The sequence below is a fragment of the Pristis pectinata genome, chromosome 8, assembly GCF_009764475.1.
Source record: "Pristis pectinata isolate sPriPec2 chromosome 8, sPriPec2.1.pri, whole genome shotgun sequence".
NCBI lineage: Eukaryota > Metazoa > Chordata > Chondrichthyes > Rhinopristiformes > Pristidae > Pristis > Pristis pectinata.
Window position 1 is genome coordinate 9,429,727 of NC_067412.1, and position 14,216 is coordinate 9,443,942.

General features: G+C 41.6%; 1 protein-coding gene across 1 annotated transcript in view; it reads right to left on the minus strand.

Annotated features, from left to right (window-relative positions):
• The window catches only part of cacna1ha (calcium channel, voltage-dependent, T type, alpha 1H subunit a), a 257,588-nt gene that overhangs the window by 149,002 nt on the left and 94,370 nt on the right, over positions 1 to 14,216 (minus strand). The window contains exon 8 of the mRNA XM_052022258.1: positions 12,964 to 13,355. Within this exon, the coding sequence (XP_051878218.1) occupies positions 12,964 to 13,355 (392 nt within the window). The remainder of the gene's footprint in view (positions 1 to 12,963; positions 13,356 to 14,216) is intronic.

Here is a 14,216-nt window from a genome sequence, read left to right on the forward strand (position 1 = left end):
TTCTGGTGGAATCTTTATAAGAATGGATGTCATGCATTCACAAAAATGTGATTTCTCCCACGTTACACAAGCCGTCAACAATCTCAACCCAAGTCCTCATGGGAAGGTGGGCAAGGTGCCAGACAGCTGTCAACACCTGTGCAAGTGTATCCTGACAGAAATCACGGAGAGGAGGAAATTAGGTGGCAGGGATGGAACCTTGTGAAGTACTTGGCTTGTGATGAGTAGTTTATAATGACGATGGAATGTACAAGGAAGACAATTTTCCAGAGTCTGGAATCAGTTTACAAATCCGTGGAAATTGCAGCCAAGCTCATACCATATTTTTGGTACAGAATTTAGATTCTATACATGAAATCCTTCTGAATGCATTTGGGTTTCTCTCAAACAGAACTACATTTCAAGGGCAAAGACACAGTGTGATTGGAACACTAATACCTAAACGATAAGGCTGCTACAGCATACCTTATAAACACTGCAATTTTTTTCTGGTTACTGGAAGCAATGCCAGATAATGAGAAGACAATTTTGAGAACTTGGGTAACATTTATAATTATCAGCAGATACAAAGAGTATTCTTTGTCACCAACAACCTACCTCCAATGCCCCACACAAAGACACAACAGGAAAAGGAAAAAAATCAGACATATAATTCCACTAAATACCATATTATTTGGTTTCATAATACACAGTGGCCTCTACAATTAGTTGGTGACACAGTTTTGCACAATAGTTGAAGATGTCTGACACTGAAATGTCAAATGGCATCTGTAATTAAAAACTATTCTAAAGACATTAAATCTCTGATAATGACGGTATCCTTTATCGAGATATTAAAATGCAGAGTATGGGAAGAGAGCATGCCCTTGATCACATGTATCTAATAACAATGTAATTTGCAACAGCTCTGGTCAAAGGAACCCGTGAATGTGTGCAATTATCTTGTGGTCATACACTTCTTGTCGAAAGTAAAATACATCACAGCACATTTCTGCTGAACAACTTTTGAAGGTCACCATTTAATCACTCACTTGAGTAAATATGGTTTTCCTAATGCTGTGAAATGATGCATTATGTCAACGACTGAAAGTTAAAGGTCACATGTCATTATGGAATGCAAGGTACAGATCACAGAAGAGGAAATTCTGGTTATCATTGTGGAAAGATTTAGAATGTACCCGTGTTATATATTTGTTCTCGCCTGCGTCTTTGCTGTTGATTTGATCAGATTAGTTAAACTATCAATATCTGGCACAGCCAGACATGTGGAGTGTAACTCCACAAATCAGATGTCAAATCAATATCAAGGTAAAGCAGACTAACTTTAGAAGCTGATGTCGTCAGAACTGAATCAGAAATATGACACTGGGTTTCAACCTGTGGGCAGAAACGCAGGCTCGATCAATTCGGATCTGTTAACACGCCACCAGTGAAGTTCCAGCCCAAAACAGGATGTTTCTTTCTTGTAAAAATTAGATCATAAGACCATAAGACATAGGAGCAGAATTAGGCCATTCTGCCCATCGAGTCTGCTCCGCCATTCAATCATGGCTGATTTATTTTTCCCTCTCAACCCCATTCTCCTGCCTTCTCCCCGTAACCTTTGACCCCCTTACTAATCAAGAACTGATCAACCTCTGCTTTAAATATACCCAATGACTTGGCCTCCACAGCTGTCTGCGGCAATGAATTCCACAGATTCACCACCCTCTGGCTGAAGAAATTCCACCTCTTCTCTGTTCTAAAGGGACGTCCTTCTATCCTGGGGCTGTGCTCTCTGGACCTAGACTCTCCCAATACTGGAAACATCCTCTCCACATCCACTCTATCCAGGCCTTTCGATTGTGTATAACTTATGTTTATATTTTTCTTGTGAATGTTGTGTATCTCATGCTATGTGCCTGTGATGCTGCTGCATGAAAGTTTTTCATTGCATCTGTGCATGCGTGTACTTGTGCATATGGCAGTAAACTCGACTTTGATGTTGGGGGCAGCTCTTGGTCGTTGGGAAGTACAGTAACAGGAGAAAAGAGGATTTTGATAGGGATTGGAGTCTGGGTCACAGGAAAACTGACATACAGAACATAGGAAATGGAACAGTACAGCAGAGTACGGGCCCTTCGGCCCACGATGTTGTGCTGAACTATATGTACGCCTCCTCCATGATCAATCTAACCCTTCCCTCTTGCACAGCCCATAACCCTCCATTTTTCATACATCCATGTGCCTAAGAGCCTTTTAAATGTCCCTATTGTATCAGCCTCTCCCACCACCCCTGGCACTGCATTCCAGGCACCCACCACTCTGTGTTTAAAAAAAACCTACCTCTGACATCTCCCCTGAACATTCCTCCTCTGACCTTAAACGGATGTCCTCTGGTATTGGCCATTGCCACCCTGGGGAAAAGGTGCTGGCTATCTACTCTATCTACGCCTCTGAGGGCCCCTCTCCCTCCCCCTACCTTCTTATTCTGGCTTTGCCCTCTTCCTTTCCAGTCCTGATGAAGGGTCTCAACCTCAAACGTCGACTGTTCATTTCCCTCCATGGATGCTGCCTGACCTGTTGAGTTCCTCCAGCATTTTTTGTGTGTATTGCTTCATAATCTTACACATCTCTATCAAGTTGCCTCTCATCCTGTGTCGCTCCAAAAATAAAAGCCCTAGCTCGCTCAACCTATCCTCACAAGACATGTTCTCTAATCCAGACAGTACCCTGGTAAATCTCCCCTGAACCCTCTCTAAATCTTCCACATCCTTCCTATAATGAGGTGACCAGAACTGAACACAATACTCTTAAGTGTGGTCTAACCAGAGTTTTATAGAGCTGCAACATTACCTCACAGCTCTTGAACTCAATCCCTCGACTAATGTAGGCCAGAACACGATACGCCTTCTTAACCACCCTATCAACTTGCGTGGCAACTTTGAGAGATCTATGGACGTGGACCCCAAGATCCCTCTGTTCCTGCACACTGCTCAGAATCCTGCCATTAACCTTGTACTCCGCCTTCAGCCTTGTTCTTCCAAAGTGTATCACTTCACACTTTTCTGGATTGATATAGCTTGGGGGATTTCTCCTCTTGAATAATTAATAGGCTTAGCACCTAAGGCTTTAATGCAACTTGTAACCGTGCACTGTCAGCAGGATGTGGGACCTCTTTTTAAAGTGGTTCCATGGCAGACTAACACGAATACATACAAAAGTGGGACTGAAGGGATAATAGGAAAATGAGTTTGAAACTGGGAATAGCAGAACCAGGAGGGGCTAGAAAGCAAAAACATACATAGAAAAAAACACAATCTGTGTTCATGGGGACTGACTTTCACTTTCATAAACATTGAACATTTATTGTGGCTTTTCCACTTAGACTAATTCTTGCTCTATATACAAGTACGGGAAGCTTGGCTAATAGAGTAATCTTAAGTATATGAACTTAGGCCACTCAGTCCCTTGAACTTGTTCTGCCTTTCAAAATGATCGTGGTTGATCAGATTCTTACTGCAACTCCACATCCTCAGCAACCCGTACTAATCATTTAACACCCAGTATCTATTTACATTTGCTTCCGTCACCTTTTAAAGGTTCCAAAGGACCATCAACCTCCTAGAGGAAACATTCTGCCTCATCTCTGCCCCAATTGGGCAACACCTTATTGTTAAACAAGATATTCCCACAAGATGAAACATCCACACTGTCAAAACCCCTCAGGAACTTACATATTTCAGTCAAGTCACTTCTCACTCTCCTAAACTCCAGTGAGTATATGTGTGGCTTTTTACCTTCCTTCATAAGACAACCTACCTATTCCAGATATTGGTCTAGTAAACCTTCTCTGAACTACTTCCAATATATCAACATCATTTCTTAAATAAGGAGACCAATATTGTGCACAGTACTCAGATGTATTGGTATTGGTTTATTCTCACATGTACCGAGATACAGTGAAAACCATTTGTTTGTGTGCCATTTAGACTGATCGTACCATAGATAAGTACACTGAGGTAGTAAAAAGAAAAACAGAATGAAGAATATGGTGTTGCAGGTACAGAGAAAGTGCAGTGCAGGTAGACAAAAAGTGCAAGGGCCACAACAAGGTAGATTGGGAGATCAGAGTTCAAGAGTTCATTTATTATTGTTTGAGAGATTGGTTGTGGTCTCATCAATACCCAATATAACTGACGCATAATCTCTTTACTTTTGTATTCAATCTCCCTTGTGGTAAATGATAACATCCTGTTAGCTTTCCTTGCATACTAGCCTTTTGTGAATTATGCACTAGGACACCCAGGTCCCTCTACATCTCAGAGCTCTGCAATCTCTCACCATTTGGATAAGAGACTTCTATTTTAGTTTCCTGCCAAAATGAGCAATTTCAATTTTAACCCATTATACTCTTTCAGGTCTTTTTTTCCCCACTCACTTCACCTACGTAGCCTCTTTAAATCCTCTTCACAACTTACCTTCCTGTCTACCTTTATATGAATTTTGGTCCTTTTGTCCAAGTCATTTCATATAATTTGCTAAGTGTTGAGACCCCAGCACCGATCCCTGTGGCACATGACTTGATGTATCTTGCTAACCAGAAGGAGACCTGCTTATGCCCACTGTCTATTCTCTGCCAGTCAGCCAATTTCCTATCTGTACCAATATGTGATCTTCTACATTGTGGGCTTTAATTTTCCTCAACAGTCAAATGCTTTCTGGAAATCTAAAGTATAACACATCCGTTGGCTTCCCTTTATCCACAGCACCTGCCGCTGCTTCAAAGAACTCCAGTAAACTGTTCAAACCTGATTTCCCTTTCACAAAACCACATTGATTTTGTCTGATTACCCTGAGTTTTTCAAAGTGCCCAGCTATAACATCTTCTCGCATTTACCCAATAACAGATGCTAAGTCAACAGGCTATTAGTTTCCTACTTTCGCTCACTCTCTCTCTTTAAATAAAGGAGTTACATTCACTATTTTCCAATCTTTCCAGAACCCAGGAAATTTTGGAAGGTTAAGACCTATGCAGCAATTTTCTCACTAGCCACTTCTTTTAAGATTTTAGGATGAAGCTCACCAGGACCAGAAGTTCAATTTGCACTAATGTTATGTTTATTTTGTTGTGTAAGTTATGTATCATTTATGTTAATTTAAGTTTACGTTGAGTAACGTTTGTCATGTTTGTAATGTACTGTGCTGCTGCTGCAAAAAGCAAATTTTCCTGGCGTTTATACCCTGTGTGGTGTATGCCTGTCACAATAAAGTTGAACTTGACCTGGAGACTTGTCAGACTACAGCTCCAACAACTTCTCCAGTATTACTGCCCTGGTGATTATAACTTGCCTGAGGTCCTCCCTCCTTTCCAATTCCCAATTTACTGCAATTTCAGGATGTTACTGGCATCCTGTGTAGTGAAGACTGCTGCAAAATAACTCTTTGCTTTCCATTATTAAATTTCCAGATTCACTTTCTACAGTAAATGAAACTCAAAGAATAAACACAGATGTTTGAAATCTGAAACAAAACAGAAAATGCTGAGAACACTCAACAACTCAGGCAGCATCTGTGGAAAGAGAAACAGAGTTAAAGTTTTAGGTTGAGACCTTTCTGGGGTCTTGGATCTGAAGCACTAACTCTGCTTCTCTTTCCACAGATGCTTCCTGACCTGTTGAGTGTTTCTAGTATTTTCAGCTTTTATTTTTTATAGGATCAACGCTCACTTTGTTAATTCTTTCCTTTTTTAAAACTCCATAGAAATCGTTACTATTTTTACATTTCTAACTAGCTTTTCCTCATACTTTGTATTCCTTCCTTGTTAATCTTGTCATTCTTTGCTTTTCTGTACAATCTACTGACCTGTCACCTGTCTTTGCTTTTTTTTTAATATACTGATAGGATCGTTTACATTTTTAGTTCACAACCAATGATGGGTTCTTCCCTTGGAAATTGTTTTTCTCATTGGTATGTATCTATTCTCTTAACTTGGAAACATCCCCTTAAATGTCTGCCACTACATCTTGAATGACGCATCCCCAGCTTACTTTGCCAGTTTACTTTGCTAGCACTGCTTTTAACGTCCTTATATTCATTTAATTATGCACCTTGGGCCCAGTCATCTCTCCCTCAGACTGAATATAAAATTCAATCATGTTATGAATGCTGCTACCAAGGGTGCCTTAACAACGAGGGCATTAATTAATCTCATTTTAGCATACATTTCTGGGGCCAGCGTAACCTACTACCCGGTTAGCTCCAGAATGTGTTGTTCTAAGAAACTCCCGGTCCAGTCCAGATAAAGGGTCTCAACCTGAAACATTGACTGTCCATTTCCCTCCACAGGTGCTGCCTGACCCATTGAGTTCCTTCAGCAGTCTGTTTTTTGCTCCAGATTCCAGCATCCGCAATCTCTTGTCTCTTTTGAGTTATATTACTCTAATGACCTTAGTATATGAAATCACGGTCCCTGATTTTTCAGACAAAATTAAACCTTACTGTTGAGTAAAGCTTACATCTAATTGTTCACCAGAACAGTAAAGTTGCAACTCATTATATGTTAGCTGACTGCAAACCTTCTAATGAGCCTTGAGCTCATTTCTTCTGGAGAGAATGAGCAGAGGGCACTCAGAGCTGGACAACAAAATGGTTGAAGGAAGGAAAGGAGGAGGGTGATTGGGGTTCTGAGCAGGAGGCCAAGTCCATCAAGGTGTTCAAGAAAGTTCAGCGAGGAAGAATCTGTGATGCACCTGTTCTTCACTAAACATGTTTATAAGATTATGAGAGGCAGAGATGGAGCAGACAGCCGTTATCTTTTTCCCAGGGTCAAAATATCTAATAGTAGATGGCATGCATTTAAGGTGAGAGGGAGTAAGTTCAAAGGAGGTGTTTCTTTTACACAGAGAGTGCTGGGTGCCTGGAATGCACTGTCAGGGGTGGAGACAAGTATGATAGAGGTGCTTAAAAGGCTTTTAGATAGGCACATGAATATGCAGAGAATGGAGGGATATGGACATTGTCTAGGCAGAAGGGATTAGTTTAGTTCGGCATGTAATGCAATGTTCAGCACAACATTGTGGGCCGAAGGGCCTGTTCCCGTGCTGTACTTTCTGTGCTCTATGCAGGCACGGTAGGGTAGCGGTTAGCATAACGCTATTGCAGCACCAGAGACCCGGGTTCAATTCCCGCTGTCCATAAGGAGTTTGTCCGTTCTCCCCGTGTCTGTGTGTGTTTCCTCCAGGTGCTCCAGTTTCCTCCCACATTCCAAAGACATACGGGTTTGGAAGTTGTGGGCAAGCTATGTTGGCACCAGAAGTGCGGCGACACTTGTGGGCTGCCCCCAGAACACTCTACGCAAAAAGATGGATTTCACTGTGCGTTTCGATGTGCATGTGACTAATAAAGAAATCTTATCTATGTTCTGTGTCAGTAGGATCTGCCACATTCACAGCCTCAGATCAGCTGCATTGCCTGTGACTGTCCGGATGACTGCGGCAATGAAATTTGAGCGTTTCTGTCTCCTTCCAGTTTCCAGCTGGAAATATCTGCAACGTAGAAATTAGGAACAGGGGGAGGTGAGCAAGCAATTCAGTCCTTCATCCTGCTCCAAAATTAATAAGATCAACCTGATCTGACATTACCTTTATTCCCATCTGCCCACCGTAGCCTTTCACTCCTTTGTTTTTCAAGATTCTCTCCACCTCTGCCTTAAAAACATTGAAATTCTGTTCTTTGAGGGTGGTGGAAGCAGAGTTCCAAAGATTTACAACCCTCAGAGAGAATAAAATTTTGTCTCAGATCTGTCTTAGATGGGGACCCCGTACTTTTAAACAGTGGCCTTTAGTTCTCTATTCTCCCACGTGACAGAATATCCTCACCACATCCAGCTTGTCAAGACCTCGAAGGATTTTGTATGTTTCCAACTTCCTCTTCTAAACTCTGGCGGATGTAAGCATCGCCTGTCCAACCTTTTTGCATAAGATAACTGGCTCATTGCAGGTGCCAGTCTAGTAAACCACTGAACTGCTTCTAATACATGAACATCCTTCCTTAAATAAGGAGACTGATACTGTGCACGGTGCTCCAATCTTGTGGCTATATAAGCGAGGTTGCAGATACTTTCTCTTCAAACAAGTTGACTCAAAGAGAGAGAGGGAGAGGTTAGCAGGGGGAAACAAGACCTCATGAGGAAGGAAGGCCCTGCCATCTGGCAAGATGGCATTGATTGGATAGTGAGTGGCACTTGTCAACTTCTCCCTCCCAAGTTTAACTCGCTGGATTGCACCAGGTACAAATAGATGTCACACCATGTTTAGGTTGACAATATCTGAGTGTAAGTGACCAACGAAATGCTGGAAGAACTGTGCATCTGGGGAGGGAAATGGACCCGAAACGTCAACTGTCCATCTCCCTCCACAGATGCTGCCTGATCCGCTGAGTTCCTCCAGCATTTTGTTTGTAGCTCCAGATTTCAGCATCTGCAGTCCTTTGTATCTCCATTCTGAGTGGAGTTGACTGTTGGTTCCACAACATTCTCTTGACATGTCTTGCCCACCGGATCTGTGATCCTTTCAACAATGTATAAATGCTGAAGATGTATCGTGCTGTTGTCATACGCACTTTATACTTGGGAGCCACGAACAGCATACAGCAGACGTGTCAAACAGCTTAACCACATCCACACGACCTGTCAGTGCAGAATACTTCACATCAAGTGGCAAGACAAGATTCCAGACACGTAGACTCTGTCCCAAATAAACCACCCCAGCGTTTACACATTGTTGAAAGAATCACAGATCAGGTAGGGAGGACATGTCAGAAGAACGTCTGACGTCAGAATACCAAAGCAGCTACTTTATGGAGAGCTGGCTGAGGGTAAGTGATCATGTGGTGGACAGAATAAGGGATTCAAAGACTCTCTTATAACATCCTTGAAGAGTTTCAACACTGGGAACAACAAGCATCGGATCGTCCTGTCTGGCGTACCCGCAAAAAAAGAGGTGCTCACTCATATGATGAAGCTAGAATAGAGAAAGCAAAGAGGAAAAGAGAATCTCGAAAGTCAAGAACCACTTTTGCTACAGCATCCCTGCACCTCTGTCCGCTGTGTGAAAGGAGCGTTCAAGCTCAAGTTGGTCTAATCAGCCACCTCCGTACACTGGATGTCATGGTCTTACTTGACGAACAGTAACATTGGCTCCACAGTATACAGGAGAGAGACTCCAAGCTCTGTGGAAAGCTCTGAGCCCAATTGCTGAGGGACTTTTTGCCTAGTTCTAAGCTTGCAGTTATGTTTGTATGTATGTTTGTTTGTATGTATGCACATTCCAAAGACATACGGGTTGGGAAGCTGTGGGCATGCTATGTTGACACCGGAAGTGTGGCAACACTTGCGGGCTGCCCCCAGAACACTACACAAAAGATGCATTTCACTGTGTGTTTCTATGTACACGTAACTAATAAAGATATCTTATGTATGTATGTATATCTCAAACATCATTCCTTGTGAAGGTTGAGGTTGGAGAACATCTCAGCATCTAAGGTAGATCTGCATTCTTCTGAAAATCCTTCTTCCCCCCTCCTCCTCCATCTGACAACACCACATATCTCGTTCTGCTTGACGCCAGGTGATCTCCACAGGCAATCTGTACTTCAAGTGGAATCCATCCATGTTCGGGAGCAATTCATTTGCACAAAAGTCTAAAGTCAGCAAGAACTCCTTCAGCACCTGCCACACTCCATCATATGGATGTTTGCACTTGAATCAACTCCTACAAGTACCAATCACTCATTGAGTCACAGCTACAGCAAGAAGGAATAAATCAACAACTAACATGAATAGAGTTCATGACCCCCTTAAAAGGGATCAGCCATTCTGATTGAAATGTCATTTATTCAAAACTTCAAGTCTCTTTCTCTTCCAAAGGATGTTTCCCATCCTTGCTAAGCATTTCCAACATTTTGTCATTATTTGAGCTTTCTAATGTCTACAGATTGCTTTTGCATCCTTTCAAATCGTGCTCCTGCGTGAGTCAACCATGTATTCTTATGCAAGGGTCTTAGCAGGATGTTGTGCTCTAAAGAGGCTGCAATGACATCAAATTAGAGTCGCAAATTGAATAATATGACTTGCCTACAATGCGAGCTACTGGCAGACTTTCAATTGACATACAGTAACCCCTTCACCAGACATGTTGGTTGTAATGTTGAACATTAAGGAACCCAAAGCAACAAACAATCTGCTGGAGAAACTCAGCGGGTCGAGCAGCAGCTGTGGGGGAAAAGGAATTGTCGACATTTTGGTTCAAAACCCTACCCGAAACGTCAACAATTCCTCCCCCAACCCCACAGATGCTGCTCAACCATCCGAGTTCCTCCAGCAGATTGCTTGTTTCTCCAGATTCTGGCATCTGCAGTCTCCTGCGTCTCAAGAACTCAATTTTGCCCCATCAGATCAAACAAAGAATTTTTGCTTACATTCCGAAGGAAATTAAAATTCCAGATTATACTAATTGTTACATCAGAGATAGATGACAACAAGAGAAAATTAAGTGAGACAAGAAAAATATCGCAAAAATGGAGACGCAAGAGACTGCAGATGCTGGAATGCTGTAAAAAGGGTCTGGATTGCTTGGTGATTTTCTCTGCTTAACCACAAAATGTGAAAGATAATTAATGTGCCCTACTTTGAAATACTGTACAATACTTTATTAAAGCAAGTTGTCAAACCATAAAATATAATTACCATAAAACATAATGACCATAAAATTATCTCCCTCCAGCAGAATTAATCCATTATCCTTTATTAGTCTCTATGTTACTGTAAGTATACTTGAACACAAAGAGCCAATTCAAGTGTTGAAGACAAAAGGATATCCCAGCTTAAAAAAAGTTGCTAACAAATGCTAACATATTAATAATGGCTTTACATTCTATAAAGATAATACTGAATGTATTATAGTAAATTCATTTCCTAACTCAGGAAAGTAAGGTTGCAGAGAACAACTAGAATTGGTTTGCTTTGTGTTTTAAGTTATGTGCCTTAATATTTAATGCACAGTCCTACAGTGGAATCTCCTTATAAGCAATCTCATATTATAACAAACTTTCTACTTGGTTTCTGGGAAAATGTCTTTATAGTGTCCAAACAGAAACCAAAACTTCTGTAAAATTAAATCTTAATAAGAATTGCTTTACCAATTAAAATTTATAAAGGTTGTCATTCAAAACATAGACAAGCATTAAAAACAAGGAAATAATTTCAGTGAAACTCTGATGTTATATCTCTGCCATCAGGCAGTCTGCTGTCAGGTAGCAACTGTGATAGAATTTAAAACTTGACCAAATATCTTTTCTCCACATGCTTCCTCAGCTCATACAACTTCTAACTTATCCGACTGAATCATGCATAAATGATAATCGAGCGGCCTATTCCCAAATGTTTTTTCCACGTCTCTCCGAAGTATAAGCTGTGATTTCAGTCAATTTCAAATTTCCATTCCCTTCCTTCTCACCTTCCACCCCACCAGACTTTGCATTCAACAGGTCATAGAACAGTACAGCACAGAACAGGCCCTCCGGCCCACAATGTTGTGCCAAGTTCATCATTTGCATTTTCTGCCAGCTTCAACAAGATTCCACCAACAGACAGATTCCCTCCCACCCTCCCTTCCCCTTCCAACATTTAGAAGAGTCCCTTTGTGACTCCCTAATTTGCTTTTTCATCTCCACCAATCACTCCTTATCTTCCAGCACTTTTCCATCCAACTGCATAGAGTCGTACAGCATGGAAACAGGCCCTTCAGCCCAAGTGGTCCATGCCGACCGAGATGCCCATCCAAGCTGGTCCCATTTGCCCGGAGATACAACACCTGTGCTTTCACTCCTTCCCTTCCCGTCAACCAGACGCAAACAGTCTTTCAAGATAAAGCACTAACTCACTTGCACTTTGTCCAATCTATTGTATTGCATTCAGTGCTCACAATGAGGTCTCCTCCACATTGGCCAGACCAAATGCAGATTGGGTGATCACTCTGCAGAGCACCTGCATTCGGTGACTCTGAGCTTCCTGTTGCCTGATATTTAATTTTCCACCCCACCCCCACTCTGACTTATCTGTCTATGGCCTCCTACTCTGTCATAACGAGACCCAGTGCAAGCTTGAGCAACAGCACCTCCTCTTCTGTCTGGGTTCATTGCTGTCTTCTGGACTCAATATCAAGTTCAACAAGGTAACTCACTTTCTCCATCAGTATCAGAACTGTCATTTCTTCTGCAAGTCATCCAACTGTGATATTGACTCAGTTCTTCTCTCTCCGTTAGCATAGTCTGACCTTCTGGGCACGTCCCACAGCCCTGGATTTCACAATTTTTTTCCCCACTAACTACCCTCATTTCATTGTTTTTCTTCTTCTTTCTCCCTAAGTGCCCCCATTGACCCACCAACCAGATGACCTCTGTAGCTTATCACCATGGCAATCTTGGCTGCGCTCGATCAGAGATATTCCCTTTGTCCTATCCCTCTCTCCCCCATCTTCACTGTGACTTGAAACCAACTTTCTCTCTCTCTCTCTCTCTCTCAGTTCTGACAAAGGGTCCTCAACTTAAAACGTTAACCATTTCTCCTTGCACAGATGCTGCCTGACCTGTTGGGTGTTTCCAGCATTTTCTGTTATTATTCAACTCCAGGACCCCAATTTAGATGCTATCCTCCAATGGCTGCGTTACGCTAGAAGATAATTCTACTTGCTACTTTATCTGGTTGTTCCACCTTAATTAAGAGCAACGATCTCAGCAAGACAATTGGCTTTCAATGGCAAATAATTTCATTCAAATGATAAGCATTTAGTAATACTTTCAGTCTAATTACTTTTCAAAACTTATTCAGCAGAATAGCAGAAAGGCATAACTGTGTCAAAAAACACTGAGGCGCAACCATTTCTTTTGCAAGAGATTCCAGCTATGAGATAGATTAACACTAACCTGCTCATGATACTCAATACCCATGCTCAGTGTGTTGATCAGAATGGCAATCATAATCCCACGATTGAAATATTTGCTTTCAACAATTCTTTTCATCTTTTCAGAGAACAATGTCCAGAGCAGCACGCATTTATTCATTTCCTTTGGTTTCTTTTTGTTCTTCTGTATCTGATCTCTTTGGTCACCTTGCCTGACGTCGTGTGTGAATTCATACACACCATCGGCATCAGAATCACCACTTTCTGAATCGTTGAGCTCGAGCTCTGGGTTTTCCAAGACACGGGCACAATACGGACAGTTCTGAAGCTCACAGGTCAAGTCTCCAGCCTGAGTACTTGCCGTAGAACACGGCATATTGAGCCCTGACAACTTGCTTGCAGCTCGAAAGATCCCTTCAATAAAGACAGCCAGACAAAACTATCAAGATACAATGAAATTTACATAGTTTCTAGTTTATCACTTATCTGGAAACCTTAGTAATGCTCTCTATTATTATTTTTATAACATGGCAATATGAAGATACAGCTACTGTTCATTTAGACTGCCAGATTAATGGTATAAGTCATTCATTTATTTCATGAGCACAAATGACATATGTCAATGGCAGCTCTTGAATATTATATTCCTCCTTTCTTTCCTTTAGTCTTATGGGGTAGATCCATTCCCAATCCATTCACCAAATGAGCAAGTAAGACTGAATAGCCTATTTCAATACAAAGCATTGAATATAAAGACAGCTAATTAAAATCTATTATAAAAATAATCTAAATTGTATCTTCTATATTTGATTCAATAACTTTTTTTGCATTAAAATAGGAAGGATGTGATTAAGGTAGAGAAGGTGCAGAAAATATTCACAAGGATGTTGCCGGGACTGGAGGGATTGAGTGATGAAGAGAAACTGGATAGGCTGGGATTATTTTCCCTGGAGCGAAGGAGGCTGAGGGGTGACTTGATAGAGGTTTATAAAATCAGAAGGGGCATAGATAAGGTGAATGTCATGGTCCTTTTCCAAGGGCAGAAGAGTCTAAAACTAGAGGCAAAGATTTAAGCTGAGAAGGGAAAGCTTTAAAGTAGAGGTAAGTTTGTCCACACAGAGGGTGTTGGGTACATGGAAAGGTGTGTACAACTACAACGGGTATATGGAACAAGCTGTCAGAGTGAGCGGTCAGAGAGGTGTGTACATTTACAACATTTAAAAGACATTTGGTCAGGCGCATGAATCGGAAAGGTTTAGAGGGATATGGGCCAAA